The sequence below is a fragment of the Cyanistes caeruleus genome, chromosome 5 (assembly GCF_971803275.1).
Source record: "Cyanistes caeruleus chromosome 5, bCyaCae1.hap1.1, whole genome shotgun sequence".
NCBI classification, from domain to species: Eukaryota; Metazoa; Chordata; class Aves; order Passeriformes; family Paridae; genus Cyanistes; species Cyanistes caeruleus.
The window spans coordinates 54551270-54570191 of NC_141705.1; the positions used below are offsets into that span (position 1 = coordinate 54551270).

The 18922-nt window shown below is 41.3% G+C and overlaps 1 protein-coding gene across 50 annotated transcripts in view; it reads right to left on the minus strand.

Annotated features, from left to right (window-relative positions):
* The window catches only part of ADGRL3 (adhesion G protein-coupled receptor L3), a 487487-nt gene that overhangs the window by 154269 nt on the left and 314296 nt on the right, over window positions 1-18922 (minus strand). For 28 of the 50 annotated variants that reach the window (XM_086888929.1, XM_086888924.1, XM_086888917.1 and 25 more), the window contains one exon: window positions 15177-15977. In XM_086888929.1, the coding sequence (XP_086745055.1) occupies window positions 15177-15977 (801 nt within the window). Of the gene's footprint in view, window positions 1-15176; window positions 15978-17788; window positions 17804-18922 lie in introns of all 50 variants that reach the window. The other 22 variants (XM_086888938.1, XM_086888937.1, XM_086888933.1 and 19 more) reach the window with 1 other exon arrangement.

Consider the following 18922-nt stretch of genomic DNA (forward strand, 5'->3'; position numbering starts at 1 on the left):
GCCGTACTGACAGCTAACTCCACTGGTCACCTCTCTGCCATCCCTCTGCTCCTGGCATGTGACATTTTCCTGCGTGTTTCAGCTCCCTTCGCTGGTTTGTTCCCAGCGCGGTGCACCCAACCATCAGAAAACCTGGCATGTGATGCACTCCCTGCTAAATGCCAACCCCTCCGTTCCAGCCAGGAGCTGAATCTCAGCCCGTGCATCTAGCAACACAGATGAAACACAGAGCTTCATCCCAGCATATAAATAAACACTGGGCAATCCTAGTTAACTCTGGATATCAAACGCAGCCGGGGTGAAGCACAGAGGTCTGCTCCCTATGCACAGCTAAGGCGCTGATTTTTATATAGACAAATATATCACCACTGGGCACAGTTACAAAATGTATCCTAACATGAGATTTATGAAGATAAAGACTCCCTCCCAGAATTGCAAATAAGTAAATCACCCAGTAATTTGCTTGGCACACTTGCTCCTTTTTCTCCCAAGGCAAAATGCAGGATGTGAGATTCATCTTATTACCTTAGCAGTAAGCTCACACTCCTTGGTCAGCTCAGCAAGCACTGCCCAGTCTTTCCAAAATTTCCCACTTGCAGATCAAAGTTGTGAGCTATGGGAAAGGGCAGAGTATGAAACAGATATGATATAGCTATAGAGATAGCTAGAAAAGCAGGGAATATTCCTTTCTACATTCCCTCTAGGTAGATAATCCACATTTTCCCTACTCTGTCTAAAAATGCAATGAGTCGAGGATACGAGGCTCAAATTAACAGCACATTCTTCTGGAAAGGCTGAAGCACCACAATGTCAGTCCATACCAGAAAAAAAACAGGTCAGAAAAACCTGTTCACCAAAGGAAATTACAATGTGCAAGGATCTATTTTTATTATGACCTGGAAGAAAAGACTGAAATTTGTAAAGGATTGTGACTTTCAAACAATATTGACTCAAGGGCCATCAAAGCTTTCATTTCCATTTGCTTTTTTTTTTTTTTTTTCCTTTTTTACCTTGGGTAATACTAAAATGTTCTATGTTTAAATGTACAGTTTTCTAGACCTAACCCTCAGGGTGGTATAAAAAACCTTCAACCTTAATAGAGAAGGAGGTGGCTGAGAGCAGCAATGCCACAACTATTTGCCACCTGGCTGACTCCTCTCCAGCCTGTGAAAAACTATCTGAATTTCCATCAGGCTGATGTTCTTTCCTCTTCAAAGCCATGGTCTGTACTCAGAAACATCAGGGGCTGCAAACTACTACCTAACAAATCCAGATTAACTGTGTTAAAGTTAGAACTGAGTCTTTGCTTCACTAAAAACGATAGGAATTTTGCCTAATTCTGGAACCACTCCATTCCCTCACAATCCTGCTGCCCCACCTTGGTCTGGGGTCTAGGCTTTTTCCTCTCCTGCTAAGCTTGGTATTGACCAGTTGATGCTGTCTGACAGAGCCAAAGACCTTCACTGCTCTGCCAAAGAACAAGTAGTCTTGCCTAGAAAAGAGGATCCTATCAGACAGAAAATAGATAAAGGGATAGAAATATATCAATTCCCTATATTGCATTTGGAGTGATGTGCAAAATCAAATTAATTAGGCCTGCATAATATCTTGATGTCTCGAGTCAGGGAAGCCTATCAAATATTTGTATCTATCAGAACATGTGAATTGCTCGGGACAGCTTCATCCAAGGAGAAAAACCTCTTCTCTCTCCCTGGCTTCTGTGAGAACAAATGTGTATTTTAGCATGAAAACCTACTTTTTCAAATATATCTCATCAACACACAAGTATCTATCTATCTATACATCTAAAGTGTGCACAGCACTATTGTCAATAGTGCTCCTGCAGCAGGAGCTTCAGACAAGTCTGCACTCCGTGTTTGATTTCGGATAGAAGAACAGCAAATAGGCCTAAATGAACATCTCAGAGACACAGGCATGCATTTTAGCAGCTGCCTCACAGGCCTTCCAGATGCCTGAGAACCTCCCCTAAAAATGAGGCAAGGTTTTTGTGGGGAAGAGTTGCTTCCTGGGGACATGCCCACTGACTTCATTGGGCTTTTAATCTGCTAAAATTCAGAAACAGGGCTAACCTTGACCTTGAAGCCCATGCAAAAAGCACCAGTGTTTTTCAATAGGTGATGAAACCAGGTATATAAAAATCCAGGTAGACAAAACAAATTTTTTCTTTAATGCTCTGGAATTGCCTAAAATATTTTTGTTTTTATTAATGGGATCCAGTTTTCAGGCGTCCAGTACAACAATTTTTATGTTGTTAAAAAACACATTTGTCTAATGAATATCTCTTGGTAAGCTTGCCTGTAATTCAGGAAACCCAAGTGTAGCCAAGATAAAAAATATGCACATACTAAAAGCTCAAATTGTAGAGAAAAAAAAAATCAATTCAAAGTTTAATTACCCATCTTAAATTTCAGTATAAAGGCTACTAGAAATACTGAGCTCTTGAACTTCAATTAATCTCTAGCAATTAAGCCAGAAGGGAAAAAGATTCTTCAGAGTATCGTGAAGAAAAAAAAAAAACAGAAAAAAAACCCTGAAAAAATAAAAAAAAAAACAAAAGCAAAACCAAAAAACACAACAAAACCAAACCAAACCAAAAAAAAACCCAAACAAAAACCAAAAAAAAAAACAGAAGAGGGGAAAAAAAGGCTGCAAGGAGCTCATATCAGCTTTGGTAGGAACATCACCATTGCTTAAACTCTCATTCATGGCTCTGTTGGGCTGATTAACTCACGCTTGTCTTAGACTCCTCTGGGTTTCTTTTTTCCAGGCATCCATGTGTGACTGCCTGCTTGCGTGTGGCATACATTTTCCAGCTTCACTTCTCAGGGATTAATTGGCAGAAGTGCTTGTCATGGTTAAATAATTTTATTTAATTTGCACTGTGTGAAGATATTTGGGCAAAAGGGAAAAATAATCATAATTTAATTACTTTTCCCCCCCTTTATAATGAGAAACAGTTGCATTCCTTGGAGAGTCATCTAGGAATAGAACATTACTTAGTTTTATTGTTAAACATGCAATATTAAGAAAAAACAATAATTTTAAAAAATCAATAATCAATCTCTTGCAGTAGGAGAGTGACAAGCCCAGCACAAGTAAAACAGATTTCTATAACCAACAACTGAAGTTTACAAATATACTGAGGGGACAAGGTAACATCGACACCATGTCAGGAAACAACCAAAATGCTTTGTTACAGGTTTCTAAACAAGCAAAAACTTTCAGTAAATGCCTCAAAGATGTCACTTCAATCAGTCATCCCAGCTAAGGGAAGTATCACCTTTAATGAGTAGCCAGAGTCTTTGCCTGGCAAGTTAAAGGATTTCCCAAAACTTGACCAGCTCTCCTTTCTTCTAATTTCAGGAAAAAATATTAGTTCGTTTTCTGTGGATTCCAAGTGGAAAGAAAGGCTGCCATAGCCCTCCTCTTCCCTCAATGTCATCTTTCCTTACATATTACCTTTATCAGAAAAAGGTCCAAAGTTTTCCAGGGAAGATGAATTAGAGAGATGCACTGATGCATGTCATATTTTTTATGATTATTCCTTTGGCATATTAAAATCAGCTCTCAAATTGCAGTAGGGAGAGGAGAGCCAGGTCACTGTAACAAGAGCTTCATCTGGAGAGGACCTGCTTTTACAGCTCTGGCTTTACTCACTAAAGAAAAGACATTCCTCACTGCTAAGTGCTAACCAACTGTAGAAGGAGACTTTTCACATCACTTCCCCCACCCCAGAAGACATCACAAGGAGATTTAATGAAACACGTAGGGGCCATGGTTCAGCAAGGTGATGCTTGCCACGTTCAATGTACAAATCAGGTTGCCTGGAAACCCAAAACTCCCACTGGCACTGCCTTATACCAGCTAGCCCCAAAGAGATTTTGGAGTAATTTGGGCTAATTCCAGTAATTTTTCTTTGGTTGCAGAGGATGTTTACTCTGCCAAGAACATTGTGGCAATGACTTCCAAACATGCACAGCACCACTTTGGTGACAAATTCTGCTGTGAAGGAGAAGAGAGGACTTCCCTAGCCTTCCTTGATATGTGCCCATTTTAAGGGATCTTCCCTCCAATGAAAAGAGGGGGGATACATGCCTATCCTCACACTGCTCAATCTAATGAAGCCACAGCCTTGATAAAGCCTCTCTCAGATGGTTTCTAACCATAAAGAAATGCCTGACGGTGAAGTTTATCCAAAATACCGCAAAACATGGTGTTTGAAGAAAAGAACTTATTTCAATTTGAATTAAGACATTTACGAGTGCAGGAAATTTATGTTTGCAAATTAAGAAGATCACAATCTATTGCCACAAGAATTTGCCAGTATATTTTGCCATGAAAAAACTAGTGTTAACAAGACTCTTAACACAATTAATTAATTACCCAATTACTTCTTGTATCCTCTACAGTTCATTTCCTTGCATCATCAACATCCTATTTTTTTACCCAGTATACTCCTTTAAAAAGAGTATAGGAAACAAAAGGGGGGAAAAAAGACAAGCCAACAATCAGAACACCCAATTGGAATTAAATATTTCAATACCTTATGCAAAAAGTGCTGGAACAAGTTTTTGCCCTTCCCCATGGACAGATGTTCTCATCAAGAGGAAAATTAGAACTTGATGACAAACTCCAAGGTTTAAATGTCACTCCCTAGCACTCTGGTTCAAATAAAAATGGAAGTGGCATTAAGAGAGAAGTATGCAAGCCCTGCAGACTGGTGATTTCTTTTACTTAGAGTTTACACACACATTTTTGTGGCACTCATCATAAAGTACACATCTGAAAGTAAAGGCTTTCTTGATTTTAGTGCCCAGAAAGCTATTTTCTTATTGCTAGTGAATTATTTGCTTTCTTGGTCTACTCAGGAATTTCCCACTGCAGTAACAAGTTTCTAAGATCTTAAAAAAAAAGTAAAATAAAAAAATCAGACCTACCATTAACTCACACAGAAGGCAACCTCCAGAGCACTGTCTGAGCAAAGTCCAAAGAGTACGACTTGAGAAACACATTTTTACCTTTTTATGGATGATGCAAATAGGCACAATCAAAACATTTATAATAAGAATGTTATTTTACCTCTTAACTGAGGGAGAGAATATCCAACCAGGAAAAGCACTCAGTGAAGTGAGGCACTGATTGTCTGGGTGCCTTTCTGGAAGGTACACTTCAGTTAAAGTCAAGTCATTAGGCTCAGCAGAAGAGGAAGCGGATGAAATCCAATCGAATGCATTACAGAGGTCAGACTAAATGAGGTAATGGTCCCTTCTGGTCTTAAAAATCTATTAATCTAATTTAATTCTCTGTTCTACTCCTCATACCAGAGTCAATTTGAACTCATTTATATGAAAAAAAACCCAAAAAAACAACATTACAGCAGCCTTACACAACACCGTGTTCTGACCATGCAGTTTTAGGCTACCCAAAAGCTTCATTTACTCCCCACCGAGCTCAGGAGGAGGCTTGATTTACCCATAAAGAGAGCTTACATTTACAAGCAAGGCACCAGACACAGGCACCTCTCCCAACAGAATGTTGGGTGAAATGTTCACCTTAAACTTTACAAATCAACCAGAAACTTGCCAGAGCACTCTCCACCTTGGCTTGGTTTTTTTGGGTGACGGAATCCTTCACTCAGCCTGATACTTGCCACGGAGAAGAGTACAACGCTTTCATCACTAAAATCTGTTCCAGTCATTCCAAGGATGTTTCCTGTGAATAACTTGTAACACACTCAATATTGCACCAAGAAAATACTTGGCAGTTACTGTCCAGTGAGAAAAGCAAGAACTTAGGAGGAGAAGGCCAGAAATATTCACTGCTGTTAGTGCCACCAAGGTACTCAATATGCTCCTATCAAGCAAATATATTTTATTATCCCTACTTCTAAAAAAAACCAAAAAAAAACAAAACAAAAAAAAACAAGGAAAAAAAAAAACAAGAGGAAAAATTTTCCTTGTTTTTTTCATTTCCATGCAGTTTTCCCTCAGTATTTCCCTTCAGCTGGAGCCTCGGTGTTCACATTAACATCACCAGTCATTTGTTTAATTTGGCATTACAAGAGAGCAAAGCATCACATGAATCCAGGCTGATGGACCTTAGTCAGCCACAGCATCCTCCAAGCACGCCTTGGATAGAGGGAATAATTTCACACACAGGAGCAACTAAAGGCCAGTTACATGAAGGCTCACAAAAGCTTTTCTTCACATGGCAGGTTGGAAAGATCTTAGGAGTGGGGTAGGGACTTCATCTCTGCTGGCATGTCTATACCTGATGCTGTCTTTACTTTTTCTCTCTGCCTGCAGCTTGGACAGCCCTTCCCCTGTCTCTGTCCCAAACATCAACAGATGAAAAAGAACTGCAGAGCTGCCTAATGCCTCATCTCTCCAGTGGTTGTGTTAATTTATTCCAGCTATTTGAGGGAAGCATGAATGGCACCCCAGTAAGCCAGCTCAAACTGGCATAAAGGCAGCTGATTTTCCCATCTTCTGTCATGACCAGTGTGTAACTTCTATACTTTCCAGCTCTGATGTTTCTTTGCTCCCCCCCGCACCCTTTTGAGTCTCAAGCAGGTGGTACTTTGTGAAAACAGGCCTGAGGAGCTATGTAACATGAAACAGCCAGTTTGCCTCTTCAGTGCCAGTCTTTTCAAACTGAATCCCATATTTCAGTGAAACTTGCCTTAAGTCCTGTTTCCTCTCAGCACATTTTAATCAAGCAAAAATCCTATTTACAGTGAAGAAATCCCGTTACAGTGAACAATCATGACATTGTTTCCTTGGACACATCTCATTCACCTAAGCCTTTATTGTTTGCTTTGCCCTCCAGTCATGAGCACACATTTAAAAAACAACCTTTTCAACATAAAAATGTAAGGCATATATTGCAGCTCAAATTCATATGGATATTCACTATTTGTTCCAGCTTACAATTCATATATTCTGTTTGGATGCTTCAGACACAAATCAGGAGGTCAAAAAGCCTCTCAATGGCAAAATGCAATTCTCTCCAGGGCAAACAGCAATCCACTGCAGACTCACTCCTGAAGCCTCTAGCCCAAACTCCTACCAGCTTCAGAGGATTTAGCTGAATAAAAGCTGAGCTGAAACTCTTCTGGGAGTTTGTCCCAGAAAGTATTTCATTTTATCACCCCTTACTTTTGCACACCTGGTGGACTCACCTGAAAGAAATCAACGCTTCTATTCTTGATTTTTTCACAACTCAGCTTTCTTGATTTAGTGTAGTTACTAATTACAAAATGCACTTTGAGAAAGAGTGCTTTGAAGAGCTTACTACTTCTTTCTTTCCAGAATCTGTGCTTCCCTTTCAGGGGCATTTCACAGCCCTTCATGGCTGGTCCCATTTCTCCCTGAACATGGAGATCTTCAAACTAGCTACCAAGATTCTTTTTGTCCCCCCAACCTAAATTCCCTTCCTATCAGTAATCAATCCAATCCAACCCTACCATGAGAGTTCAGCTGGATTTATGAGGATAATGCTGACCCTTCCATTCCTCATACATGCCTTGGGGTACTTTTTATCAGCACTGATGTACTTCTGGAAAGTTGACTTGCTGCAGGATCTGAAGCATGGGGACCTGCTAAGGACATCACACAACTGCCTGAAGTCAAGCTCTTTAAAGCCTCCCCTTAAAGGTCCAGTAATTTTGTAGCTGACTCCTAAAAGAGCTCCTTACTCTTCCTTAATTGGAGTATGAAGGCAGAAAGAAGGGCATCCAACGCCTCTCCTGCTTGCTTTGACTCTAAAGCAGAAGATGGCAGGGTATCAATATCTTCCTTCTCAGTTAAAAAACAAAAGCAAAAAACAAACAAACAAACCAACCAAACAACAAAAAAACCAAACCAAAACAAAACCCACCCTGGCACAGCAACACTGCAGAGTGCTGGTGGCATTGAAGAAGTTAATTAGCAACATTGAACTAGACTTTAGGAGACGAGTCTTAATAAGTGTTGCTAAAAATATGACACTAGTCATTTCCAGAACAAACACAATCAGTGGCAGACGAGGGGGGAGAGCAATCCAGACCCGCCAGCTACCGTGGTGGAGGTATTTTCAGTGGGGAACAGGAATAAAGGCTGCTCATTCCAAAAACACAGTAGCAAATAACCACATCCAGGATAACCACGTCCCAAGCCAGGCTGGTGGCTCTGCAGCCAGGCCACAGCAGAGGCAGCAGAAGAGCAGAAGGTGTTTGCACCACAAAGGGCCTGGAGGTGCACAAATGTAACCTACATTGAGAGGGTAATGCCTTGAGAAAAAGCCTGGCAGATTATAATCTTGGTTTGGCCTGGGAGGAAAAGAGCTGGCAGAGGCAAGAGCTCAAAAAATGGAACATCCATGAGTTTCTTCTTGGGCTAAACCCCCAACCCCATGCAGACCCCATCACTGCACACAAGCCAGCTAAATCTGCTGGCCAAGGGACAAATGACTAATCACTAAAATCACATTTAAAAACCCAGCACTCAAAGGCTGTCTCTAGCACACAATGCAGTCCCTTTCTCCTGCAAAAGGCAGCCTTGGACATTTGCTGTGCGTCACCTCTTGTTCCCTGCTGCTGGCGAACAGCTCCAACCCAAAGTGCTGGCACATTCACAGCTGGGCTTGGTGCAAAGTACTTGCACAGGACTGATAAGCCATGGTTGATGTCAGCATGACTCGATGGTCTCGAACTCAATAAAATAACAATTAATCACTACTCAGGCTGGTTCCTCACGTTGAGGAGCTCGCTGCAGAAGAGGCAAAGCCACTACCCTTCACTGGCAGTTAATGCTTTTTTCCCTAAGCAATCACCCCCCTATCTGCATCCTATGCTTGCTGCCAGAAACAGCTGTCTCAGCTTTTCAGACACGCTCTTGGCAAGGTCCTTTCCCCCTCACGGTGTTTGACAGGATTATGAAGTGCCGAAGCCTCCTTTTGTTTTGAAGCTTGAAAGTGAAGTTTAGCTTAATCATTTTGTCTCTTGCTGCCCTTCTCCTGCATCAACCATCCTGGCTGCCCACCAGCTCAGTCCCCAGGCACTCCCATGGGAACAGAACCCCAGCCCACAGATATAGGCAAAGGCAACAACTGACCTGTTATGAGGATACAGCAGCATCCCAGTTTAGCCCGTGGATGGGTTAGGTCTCCTGTACCATCTGCTCAGGGAGGTTTAAATAGGTGCCTCAGAGCAGGAGCAGTAAACTGAGAAAGGCTGCTCCAACTCTGGTGAAGTTATCTGCTTTTCCATGGTAGCTTTATTTAGGAAAAAGGAGCAACCACGTATTTATTCTGGAGAGACACTGAAGTTCCTCCCGCTGTGCTAACCAAACAGTATTAATATTTATGACATGCTCTGCAAAGGGAGAATTTTGAAGCTGAGGAATATTGCACTTTTTAAGGGTTTTTTGTGAGAAGGTAGACAAAAGAGCTCAAACTCCAGCTTTCCAGACACAAAGCAGAAACCCTTAATTTCAGAAGTCTCATGTGTTATGGTGCTTTTTTATCATTTTTTCACTCAAACACTGCTTTACAAAGAGGGCAAATATAAAACAGGATAAAAATTAAGAAATAGACCAGGCCTCAAAATGGAGTAGGAATGCAATACTGTCCTCCTGTACCTCTGAGTTTAAGGTACTGTCTGCCCAACAAACATAGGCTGAAAAGGCCTGCTTTGTTGTAAAAGATGTTCTGCTTTTTCACCTCCAGACTTAGACATCCCTCATTGTTTTAGACAGCAAAAAGGGACTGAAATATTCATTGACTAAAGGGAACATGAATATGTGGGCAAATATTGGTGGATAAAACCCAGGGCTCCAGTAACACGACACGTTTAGGAGAAGCTCCTGAAAGCAATAGCTTATCTCTCTGAAAGCCTCCAGCAACACTGTGCAACCAGCAGCTGTCACTGTAAGCAATGAGGAGAATCGGGAGTGAGAGCCAGGGATGCTCCTGGGCGGGAGGAAAGCAACTGGAAAGTAAAAACATGGGAGAAGCAGCAATTAAACACTCAGCAGCTCCCTAGAAAACGGCCTTTGTCCACCAGCAGAATCTGCTCATCAGAAAGGCTCAGCCGGCCTTTTAAAATGCAGCACGGATTCAAAACCCCAGAGATAGCAACCGTGGCTTTATCACAACGGGTCCTTGAAGCGATAGCAGTTCATATCCTGTGCACAAGTGGGATTTCAGATTCCACAGCCCTTCTGGTGCGTTCCTGGGCAAGGAAGCCGGGCGTCGAAGGCGAGCAGCGCAGGAAGCAGCTCCCAGCTCCCTGTGAGCATGTGAAGGCCTCCGAGCATTCAAGTTCCTCTGCCCACTGCCCACATTGCTCAGCTGTCCAAGGAAAGGCCTCAGATTTATGATGTGAAAATTACATTTTAACGAGGTGTCATATGTGTTTAAAGTCCTTATTCATCACCATACTGCCACATCTTTTACCCAAGACACAAACACACTTAATTAGCATATTATAAGGACAGACGGTTCACCTTATCTGCATTGTGAAACTGCTTCAGGAAGAAAAAACTCAAAACCACCCAAATATTCTGGCTGAATAAAATACTTGTAATCACGTCAAGAGAGCATCCTACAATATTTGACAAAATGAGGAAGATAAAAGTTTGATGTGCACCCTCTGAGGTTCTTAAAATACCACTGATATCCACGTAATTCTGTATCACATGGGATTACCAGAATGGCTGTCCACATTGTTAATATGAAATGTGTGGAAGCCACTTAAGCACATTTAGGCTGCGTCAGAAGTCCTACATATCGTATCAGCATCTCCCTTATGTACTGGGCATATTTATTTATTAGCTTCACACATCCATGGAACAGCCCATATGGTAATGTTTGGGTCTCCTGGACATAATTTAAAACACCTTCTTGAAAACAGGAGGTCTGTGTTTCCCATGTCACTGGGAAAGGCTGCCGGCACATCCAAGGCCAAAATACGTACCAAGGGATCCTTCACTTGGTTCAAGTTCTTCCCTGCACTTCTCTACTGCGGGACAGGCTCCAATCCCCACCTAAGCACCCAAATGCTCAGTCAGGGTATCCCGAGCCCTGGCAAGAGCTGCCAGCACTGGGGCACCTCATACAAATGTATGTTTTAAACAAAAGACAGAACTTGAGGTCTCTGTGATGCCCAGGAACCCCTGGCTGGTGTCCAGGCAGGAGCTGTGCCTGCTCAGGGAGGTTCTGAGGTACAGAACCAGGAGGTGTGCGTTTGTATGCAGCACAGTGCCGGGAAGCAGGATGGGAGCACTTCACCTTTTTGGAGAGGAAGGTTTGTTGATGTTTTCTTGAGTTTATTTGCACAGAACGTATCATAAGTGAGTGGTGATTAAAACAGGTAACTCTAGTGAATATCAACTGATTGGGTTGCAGGAAATTTTCATCCCGTCATTACAATCTTCTGTTTCCCTCTCTGCATACGTCTAGTAGAACATATAAAAAAAAAGTAACCTGAATACTGTTCTGTGTTTAACTTCTTGAAGAATGAGAAGAGATGCAGAGCTATCCTTACTAACACTTCAAATTCAAAAACTCAATAGAAGCTACAAAGAAATAACCCAAAAACTCTGGAGCATTTATGAAGAAGCATCCTCCAAAAAACTCATTTTAAGGCCAAACAGCTCAAAGAAAATACACTTCAAAGGCTTTTGCTGTCTTCAAGTTCACTTCTTGAGGGCAGACATTAATGATAGGTTTCTTGGGACTTGCAGGCACTGATGAGTGTTGGCTTTCAAAATCACTTTTGGGATAAATGAAAAACAATCCCAGACAAAGGGAAAAAATAAAAAAGAGCGGGGCAAAACCTTAAAATGCAGCTTTTCTCATTTCTGAGAAAAACGAACAGTTGGGTTTAATTCCATCAAGAGCCTTGAATTGCATCTAGATCAGCTAAACACAGCTTTTAGCACTTCAAAATATTTTGTTTTCCGTGGTAACTTCAACTGCTGCAGAAGCTGAGCACAGAAACACCAGGATTTGATACTCACTCTCTCCAAAGGAGTAAAAGCCCAGTTTTTGAAACGGTAGGTGAGAGATGCTCTGCAAAAGCAATGATCTCAAATGTGTTCCAAAGCTACATGCACAGATTTTTAATCAAAAATCACAGAAAATGCCCAGACATTGTGAACAGCAAGAGGATGTGAGTCCTGCCTTTCCTATAAATTAAGCAACTCCTGCCAACTCCCAGTTTTTCTGGACAGTTTGGGAAAAGACTGAATAATGCTTGATTCTAGGTGAACTGCAATCCCCAGAACCTGCATTTTATTTCAGATATCCCTGAAATGCATGATGCAAGAGATTTTAAATATGTTACTGGCTATTCAAGTAGTTAAATATTTCACTTTTCTTGTTATGATCAATTTTTGGTTTTAAGAGCTCTTCTGAAACGTCACCCTTAATTGTTTTTTAACAACCCATATGTTCAACCCATCAATTTTACAATCCTTCTTTTATTTTCTAATTAAGCTGATACTGTTTACAAATTTTGCTACTCAAATTGTAACATCATGGAAAATGCCTGCATTGAACATGGCTCTGATACAGAGAAACACTGGTGATTTTTGGAGAGAAGCACATATCCACAATCCATTCTGGGACAAAAAAAAAAAAAATCAAAAAAAATCAAAAAATCCTGGTTCTTCACTGCTTTCCCAGGGTTGTATCCACTTCTGTTCCTGCCCTTGGGTGGAGGAGCTGGGTTTAAGCCAACCAGATATTTAGTGTTACATGTAAAGCAATGCAGCATGAAATTTGGTGCTAACCTGAAAATGGGTTGCGCTGAACTTGGAAGAGAAAGCATCATGCAGACCTGGTCTCCTGGCTCCTCTCTGCAAAAAAGCCTGATGTCAAGCAACTATTTGCTCACCTGTTCAACTCAAAATCAGTGCTTCTGTTTCACTGATTCATCAAAAATTGTTCCAACTAATCAGGCTGTATGGGTAATGGAGCAGTAAACTCCCTTAGTGAAGTTTTTTCTTTTCTCTCTCTGAAATATCTTGACCCATTCACGTTTTCTCATTAAAAAAATTCAGCTGCTGTCAGAACAGACCTCTCAAAAGTCCTCTAAACTTGTAAAATAGTGAGGTAATGGGATCCTTATGAAATTTTGCCAGAAAGGAAATCCCAATAATTTTCAAAGAAAATCACGGGTAAAATGCAGCCTTTTGTCCATATTACAAATCTTTATACAAAATTTGCACACAGGGAATGTCAGAGAAGGCTCACCAGATCCCCTGACACCATATTAACTCTCTCATGCCCACCATTCAAAACTAGGAACTGCTTCAGCTTCCTATCTGAGGCACTGGGGGATTTGAATTCTAAATTCTCATCCAAACCAAAATGAAACTAAAGGGGCTTCAAACCAGAGTGACACAAAGATAAACCAAATCTTTACACCTCACAGACTTTCAGCCCCCTGCAAGGTTTTCAGCTACTCTCCCATTTCACTATCTTCCACTGAGAAAAAAGGAGAACAATTTCCTTTTTTAACAGGATTTTCTCCCGTTTTTAGGTTTTTCACTGATTAAAGCTTTTTATTTTTTTATTTTTTTTTTTTGTATTAAAGATGCTATTACTGGCAACAGTCACCACATGAAAAAGTGCCAGCAAAGAGCCCGTTATAATACCTGGAAATAATTCACTAAAAAGGAGAGAAACTCTTTGAAATGGAAGGGATGCAATTGATTTCCACTCCTTGGGGATAGCCAATAGCTCACAAATTGCTCTGCTTCACTCCACCACCCAGAAAGTACATGCTCGTCATTAAGTTAGGAGAATGAGAAGTATTACTTCATTTTTTACTCATCTGAGATCTTACAGAGGTCAACATCATTGAAAATATCTCTACTCCTTAACAGTCACTCAGTTCTTGTTCATCTGCTTCTTCAAGATTTTCTCCTCCCCTTCCTTACATCTTTGTAAAAAAGCCACAATTTCACTGCCAGTTTACTACTTTTATTCCAGCCCTCCTCAGATTTTTATACCCACAATTTCTTTCAGCATTTCTTGATGCATTTTCATTATATATGGGTAACAGGCTGCACATAGGAAAAGAAAATCTCAGCAACAGAAACCTTTTCACTTCTCTTTTACAATCTAAAGCCCTGAATCCACTCACCCACTTTCAAGTTTCTTACCTACAAAAAGAAATGTTTCAGAAAAAGCCATGTTATGAGTTGAATGCTTTACTATCCAATTATATTAATTCTGCCTTGTTTCTTACTTTTTCAGCCTTTCAATGTACGCAGTCCACCACAAGAACTACCTGACACTGTGACTACATCAGTACAGTAAAAAACATTTAAAATGACTGAGCAAATCCTGTTTGGAAATTCTTGCAACATCATTCAAGCTTGACCACAGCGTAGGCTAAGTCTTGTTACTAGTGAAGTGGCAACTTTTTAATTGCAAAATGATGATGGAGTTGATAAAGTTAAGGGAAAATATACCTAAGTAACTAACAGCACAATTTCTAACAGGAAGAAAGATGGAAAATCTGGGAAACCTCTGGGGGCCAGATGATCCTCTAAGATAAAGTATAGTAAGTCACAGTAAGTCATGAAATGCTTTAAAACAGAAATAAAAACTTTATAGAATAAAGCAAGAATTTAGAAGATTTTGCTGATTCTCCTTCTGACTCCAGACACACATTTGTGGGTGCATGATCACATATTCAATTAGTCTCAGCTTCTCCAAAAAGACAAAACTCCACCAGCTTAATGAAAGAAAGTAATTTAAACTGGCAGGCAGTTTTCCTCCAGCTGTTTGTAACAACATCATCTTCCACGCTTTGTTTTGTCACAATTCCTGCATAAGGGAAAATGATCTGGTGACGTACGAAAGAAATTCGATTCAGGAGAAAATACTGCTACCCCTGTGAATAAAAGCATGGGCATTTGGAAACTGTTTCAGGCCACTTATGTGTAGATACACCTTTGTCCACTTCATTTCAACTAAGACAAAAAAAAGAAAATTCTGTACATATTCATGTCTTAATAACCATTATAGGTCTATGGTGGGGCTTTATTTGCAGAAACTCAGCCAGCTCATTAAGACAGGAGTGTACTTCAAATATTCACAAAAAATAAATGTTTAAAGAAAAAAAAAAAAAAATATTTTTGGTTTGGTATTAAACCCCTTACCTGCTCTGCTGTCCAGCGGGCCAAAATCCAAAGAGTATTTTACAACATGATAATTGTTCCATACATACAGGAGGTTGTCCCGGGGGTTATAATCCACAGCAGCAATGTACTGGTAGGAGTTTGGAAAGGGCACATCCACCATGCTATCCTTGCTTTGGTCAGTGTTATATATGTAGTCTATTTTATTCCCTGTGGCTTCGTTGTCGTCATCTTCGTACACAGACTTCACCACGTATAAAATCCCACAGATCATGAAGGCATTGGAAGCTGACCTCTTGTCGTAGGCAGTATCCCACGTCCCTTCGATCCTTAGCGTGTAAGGGTTCAACTGGCTAATGACTATTTTGCCATTGTTCTGTTCTGTTGCATAGATTACCCAGAGCCCGTTCTCGTCCACGGCCAGGTCTATGTCGGACTTGCCTCCCCAGCGGTAGGGCGAGGTGTCGTGGTAGTTGGCGTTAGCTATGATCGCCTCCCCGCTCTTTATCCTCGTCCGCAAGTCAAACTTGACGATGTTCCTGGTCCGCTCCTTGTTGAAGAACAAGGCCCCGTCGTACACCACGAACCCCGTGCCGTCCACCCGGTGCGGGAGTTTGTAGGTCGTGGTGGGCCTCCCGGCGATGAAGTCGTCCTTGGAGGAGTATTCTGTCAGCGTGTCTGTCCGGTACGGCGTCCAGGGCATGTAGTAGATCTTGTCAGAGGCCTGCAGAGGGTCCTTGCACCAGGCGCCCGACTGGTGGTCAGACTCGAATAAGTGTTCGCTCTGGTAAACTCCTTTTAGCAGTCCAGGGCAAAGAAAAACTGTCGTAGGGGAAAAGAATTTAGAAGAAAAAAAAAAAAATAAAAAGTTAATGGCAGTTCAGGGTTGGTTGGCCCAAGCATCTCAACAGCTTCTAGTCCCAGAGCAGAGGACACTTGAGATGAGAAGAAACCCAAGAGCAATGCCTTGTAGCTGGAGACTATCCTTCCTGCCCACCACATCTCTGGAACAAGATCTGCTCCACCAAACTGGGTTTTCTTTCCCCCCCCTGCTTTTTCTATAAGCTGTGACTCCTTTTCTTATTGCTTTTCAAATCCGTTTTTACAGGTATACTTACTTGGACCACTCGCTTTTGTAAACTCTGAAATGAATATGTGCCCCCAAAGGATTTCTGGGTTTGTATTTCCAAATTATATTCTGCAGTGAATCTGTACCTACTAGGTGAAGGGCTAAACTCCGAGGGAATTGATCCACATATTTATTTGAACAGCCCACAGAAGAGTGGCCTAGAAATGGAAATAAGAGAAAGAAATTCCCATCCTTACAGCCCAAGTGATATTAAATATTTAAGGGATACCAATAGCAAAGCAGAGGCGAATCCCTTAGCAACTCAGAAGAGCGTTTAAAGCAAAGGGAGTGGAGGGGGGGAACACCCATCTGGAGCATAACTAGAAATGAGACTTTCCAAGCTGCTACAGGACACATGAAACATGCAGTCCACACAATTAAAAACGAATGACATATGGATGCTGAAAGGAAAAGACAAGGAAGAAAGGAAAGAAGGAAGGAAAAGAATAAAGTTTGCTGGAGAGGAACCCAATGTCTAGATTTTAATCAGTTAAAAAATGTCCTGTTAAATATAGTAGTAATTCAAACTTAAAAACATATACCTTCTATTGTTACATGAGAGGAGCACAGAGGAGCAGTTTGACTAACTGGGATGCTTTGCTGCTCAGACTTCGGGGGGGGGCTGACTGGGGCACACCCAGGACCTGGGAAAAGGCTCAGCTGCTGCCCGGCTGACCTCGGCCCCGCGGGAACACCACCACCGAGGGGCCAGCCAGCTGCAGGGATGGACGGACGGATGGATGGATGGGTGGATGGGTGGGTGGGGAGGCAAGAGGAGGGATGCTGCGGAGCAAATCTGGCCCTCGCCATCCCCATCAGCACCCTCCTGGCACGGAGGCGCCGCACACGCTTCGGGGGGAGAATATTGGTTGGTTATTTGGAGCGCTGATCTCCGCGATCCGCGAGAGTCACAGTAACCGTGACGATGGGATGGGCGGCAGGGAGGCATGAAGAAGTATCCCACCGCACGCTTCTGGCAGCACAGGGCTGGCAAGATGGGATCCCACATTCACACTTCCTGCTCGGAGCGTAATTGATTATTTTTTGTAAATGCAGAAATTGGTAATGTTGTCTGGAGAGCAAGACAGGAGGAAAATTAGATTTAATAACCAGTATAAAATTATATAGATCCATTGGAGCCTAAGTAACCAGAGTTGCTGAAAAAGGGGTGCCATTTCCAAGAGGCTTTTATGCCATCATTAGATATACTTATGCACATACATATGTATGCACACCTTCCAAATTCTTTGGGGCAGGAAAATGAGTTATCTAAGCCTTTGAATAGAAATTTAATTTAAAAAAAATAAATTAAAGGTGGCACTGGTAAAAAGTTTTCAGCAAATATGAGTTATCTGGTGAAGTTGAGCAGCAGAGATACTAAATAAACTTTAACAAAAAGGTAGTGAGAATTAATGACAAAGTATTTCAACTAAAACGTTAAACTGTTAAATAACTTAGCCTATACATAAGTAATATATATATAATTTGAAAGGTATTTAATTACCTTTTTGTTCCACTTCTATTGTAGAGAGAGAGGTAAAGAGAGAAAGGAGAAAAGAGAATAGATTAATGGTACTGTATTGGCCAGGTACTTTTCTTTACCTCTTTCATAAGAAAAGGAAGATTTATTAATTTACTTTGGTATGTGAACATTTATATATATATATATATAAACCTTTCCTCTGATATATACACTGGATAATATGCAGACAAGCTGAACAAAATACAGATAAATTTTAACTTTAGAAAAATCTGTCAGAAATAAGAAAAAAAAGCCCAACACATGGGACATAATGAGCCCCCTGGACTCTACCTTGTCAGCAGCAACCTTGGACTAGTTTCATAGAGCAAAATGAAATACACATTAAGTGAAATATAACTGATACAGCTTTATGTATAGAAAAAAAATCCAGGGAGAAACTTTATATAATACACATCTTCATATATTTTGCCCAAATCCTGTAAAACAGAGATCCCTACCTAAAATAGGAGAATATTAACTTATGATGTGAAAAGAAAACTTAGGAGAGTCAAATGAAGCATGTCCGTGGATGGTCGTAGAGTCCTGTCCTTTGTCTTGGAGAAACACACTTTAGTAAGAGTTGGAAAAAAAACACTGGAAACACTGTAGCACTTATAAATAAGATTCCAAAGATTCACAGTGTTAACGAGACAAAAATATGTAAGCACGACTTTAAAAGCCCAACCCCAGAACTTGTTGGATATTTTAATGTGAATTATTCACCGTGCATCATAATGCTGCTCAAGAGACTGTGTCCCTTTGGACAAAGCCCCTTTCAGGTGGAACAAATAAATGAAGTGCACCTATTAATTCCTAAATACTCAGTACTAGTTTCTATACCTAACAACCCCCAGCAAGAAAACCTCCAAAAACCTCCTCCAGTTGTGGCACAGACCCTGATTTCCTCTAGCATGGTGGGAACCCAACAGCCTCTGTGGTTTGCTGGTTCCATGGGGCCTCTTCCCCGAAGGTGTGAGAGAAGACAGGCCTCATGAAATATCAGAGGGAGAAGTGAGAACTTGCCAGCAATCCAGGACGGCTTTGACAGCTGAGAGATCTCTGTTCAGGGAAGTGAGACAGGATGCGAAGGTGCGCATGCCTGCTTTGGTTTTGCTG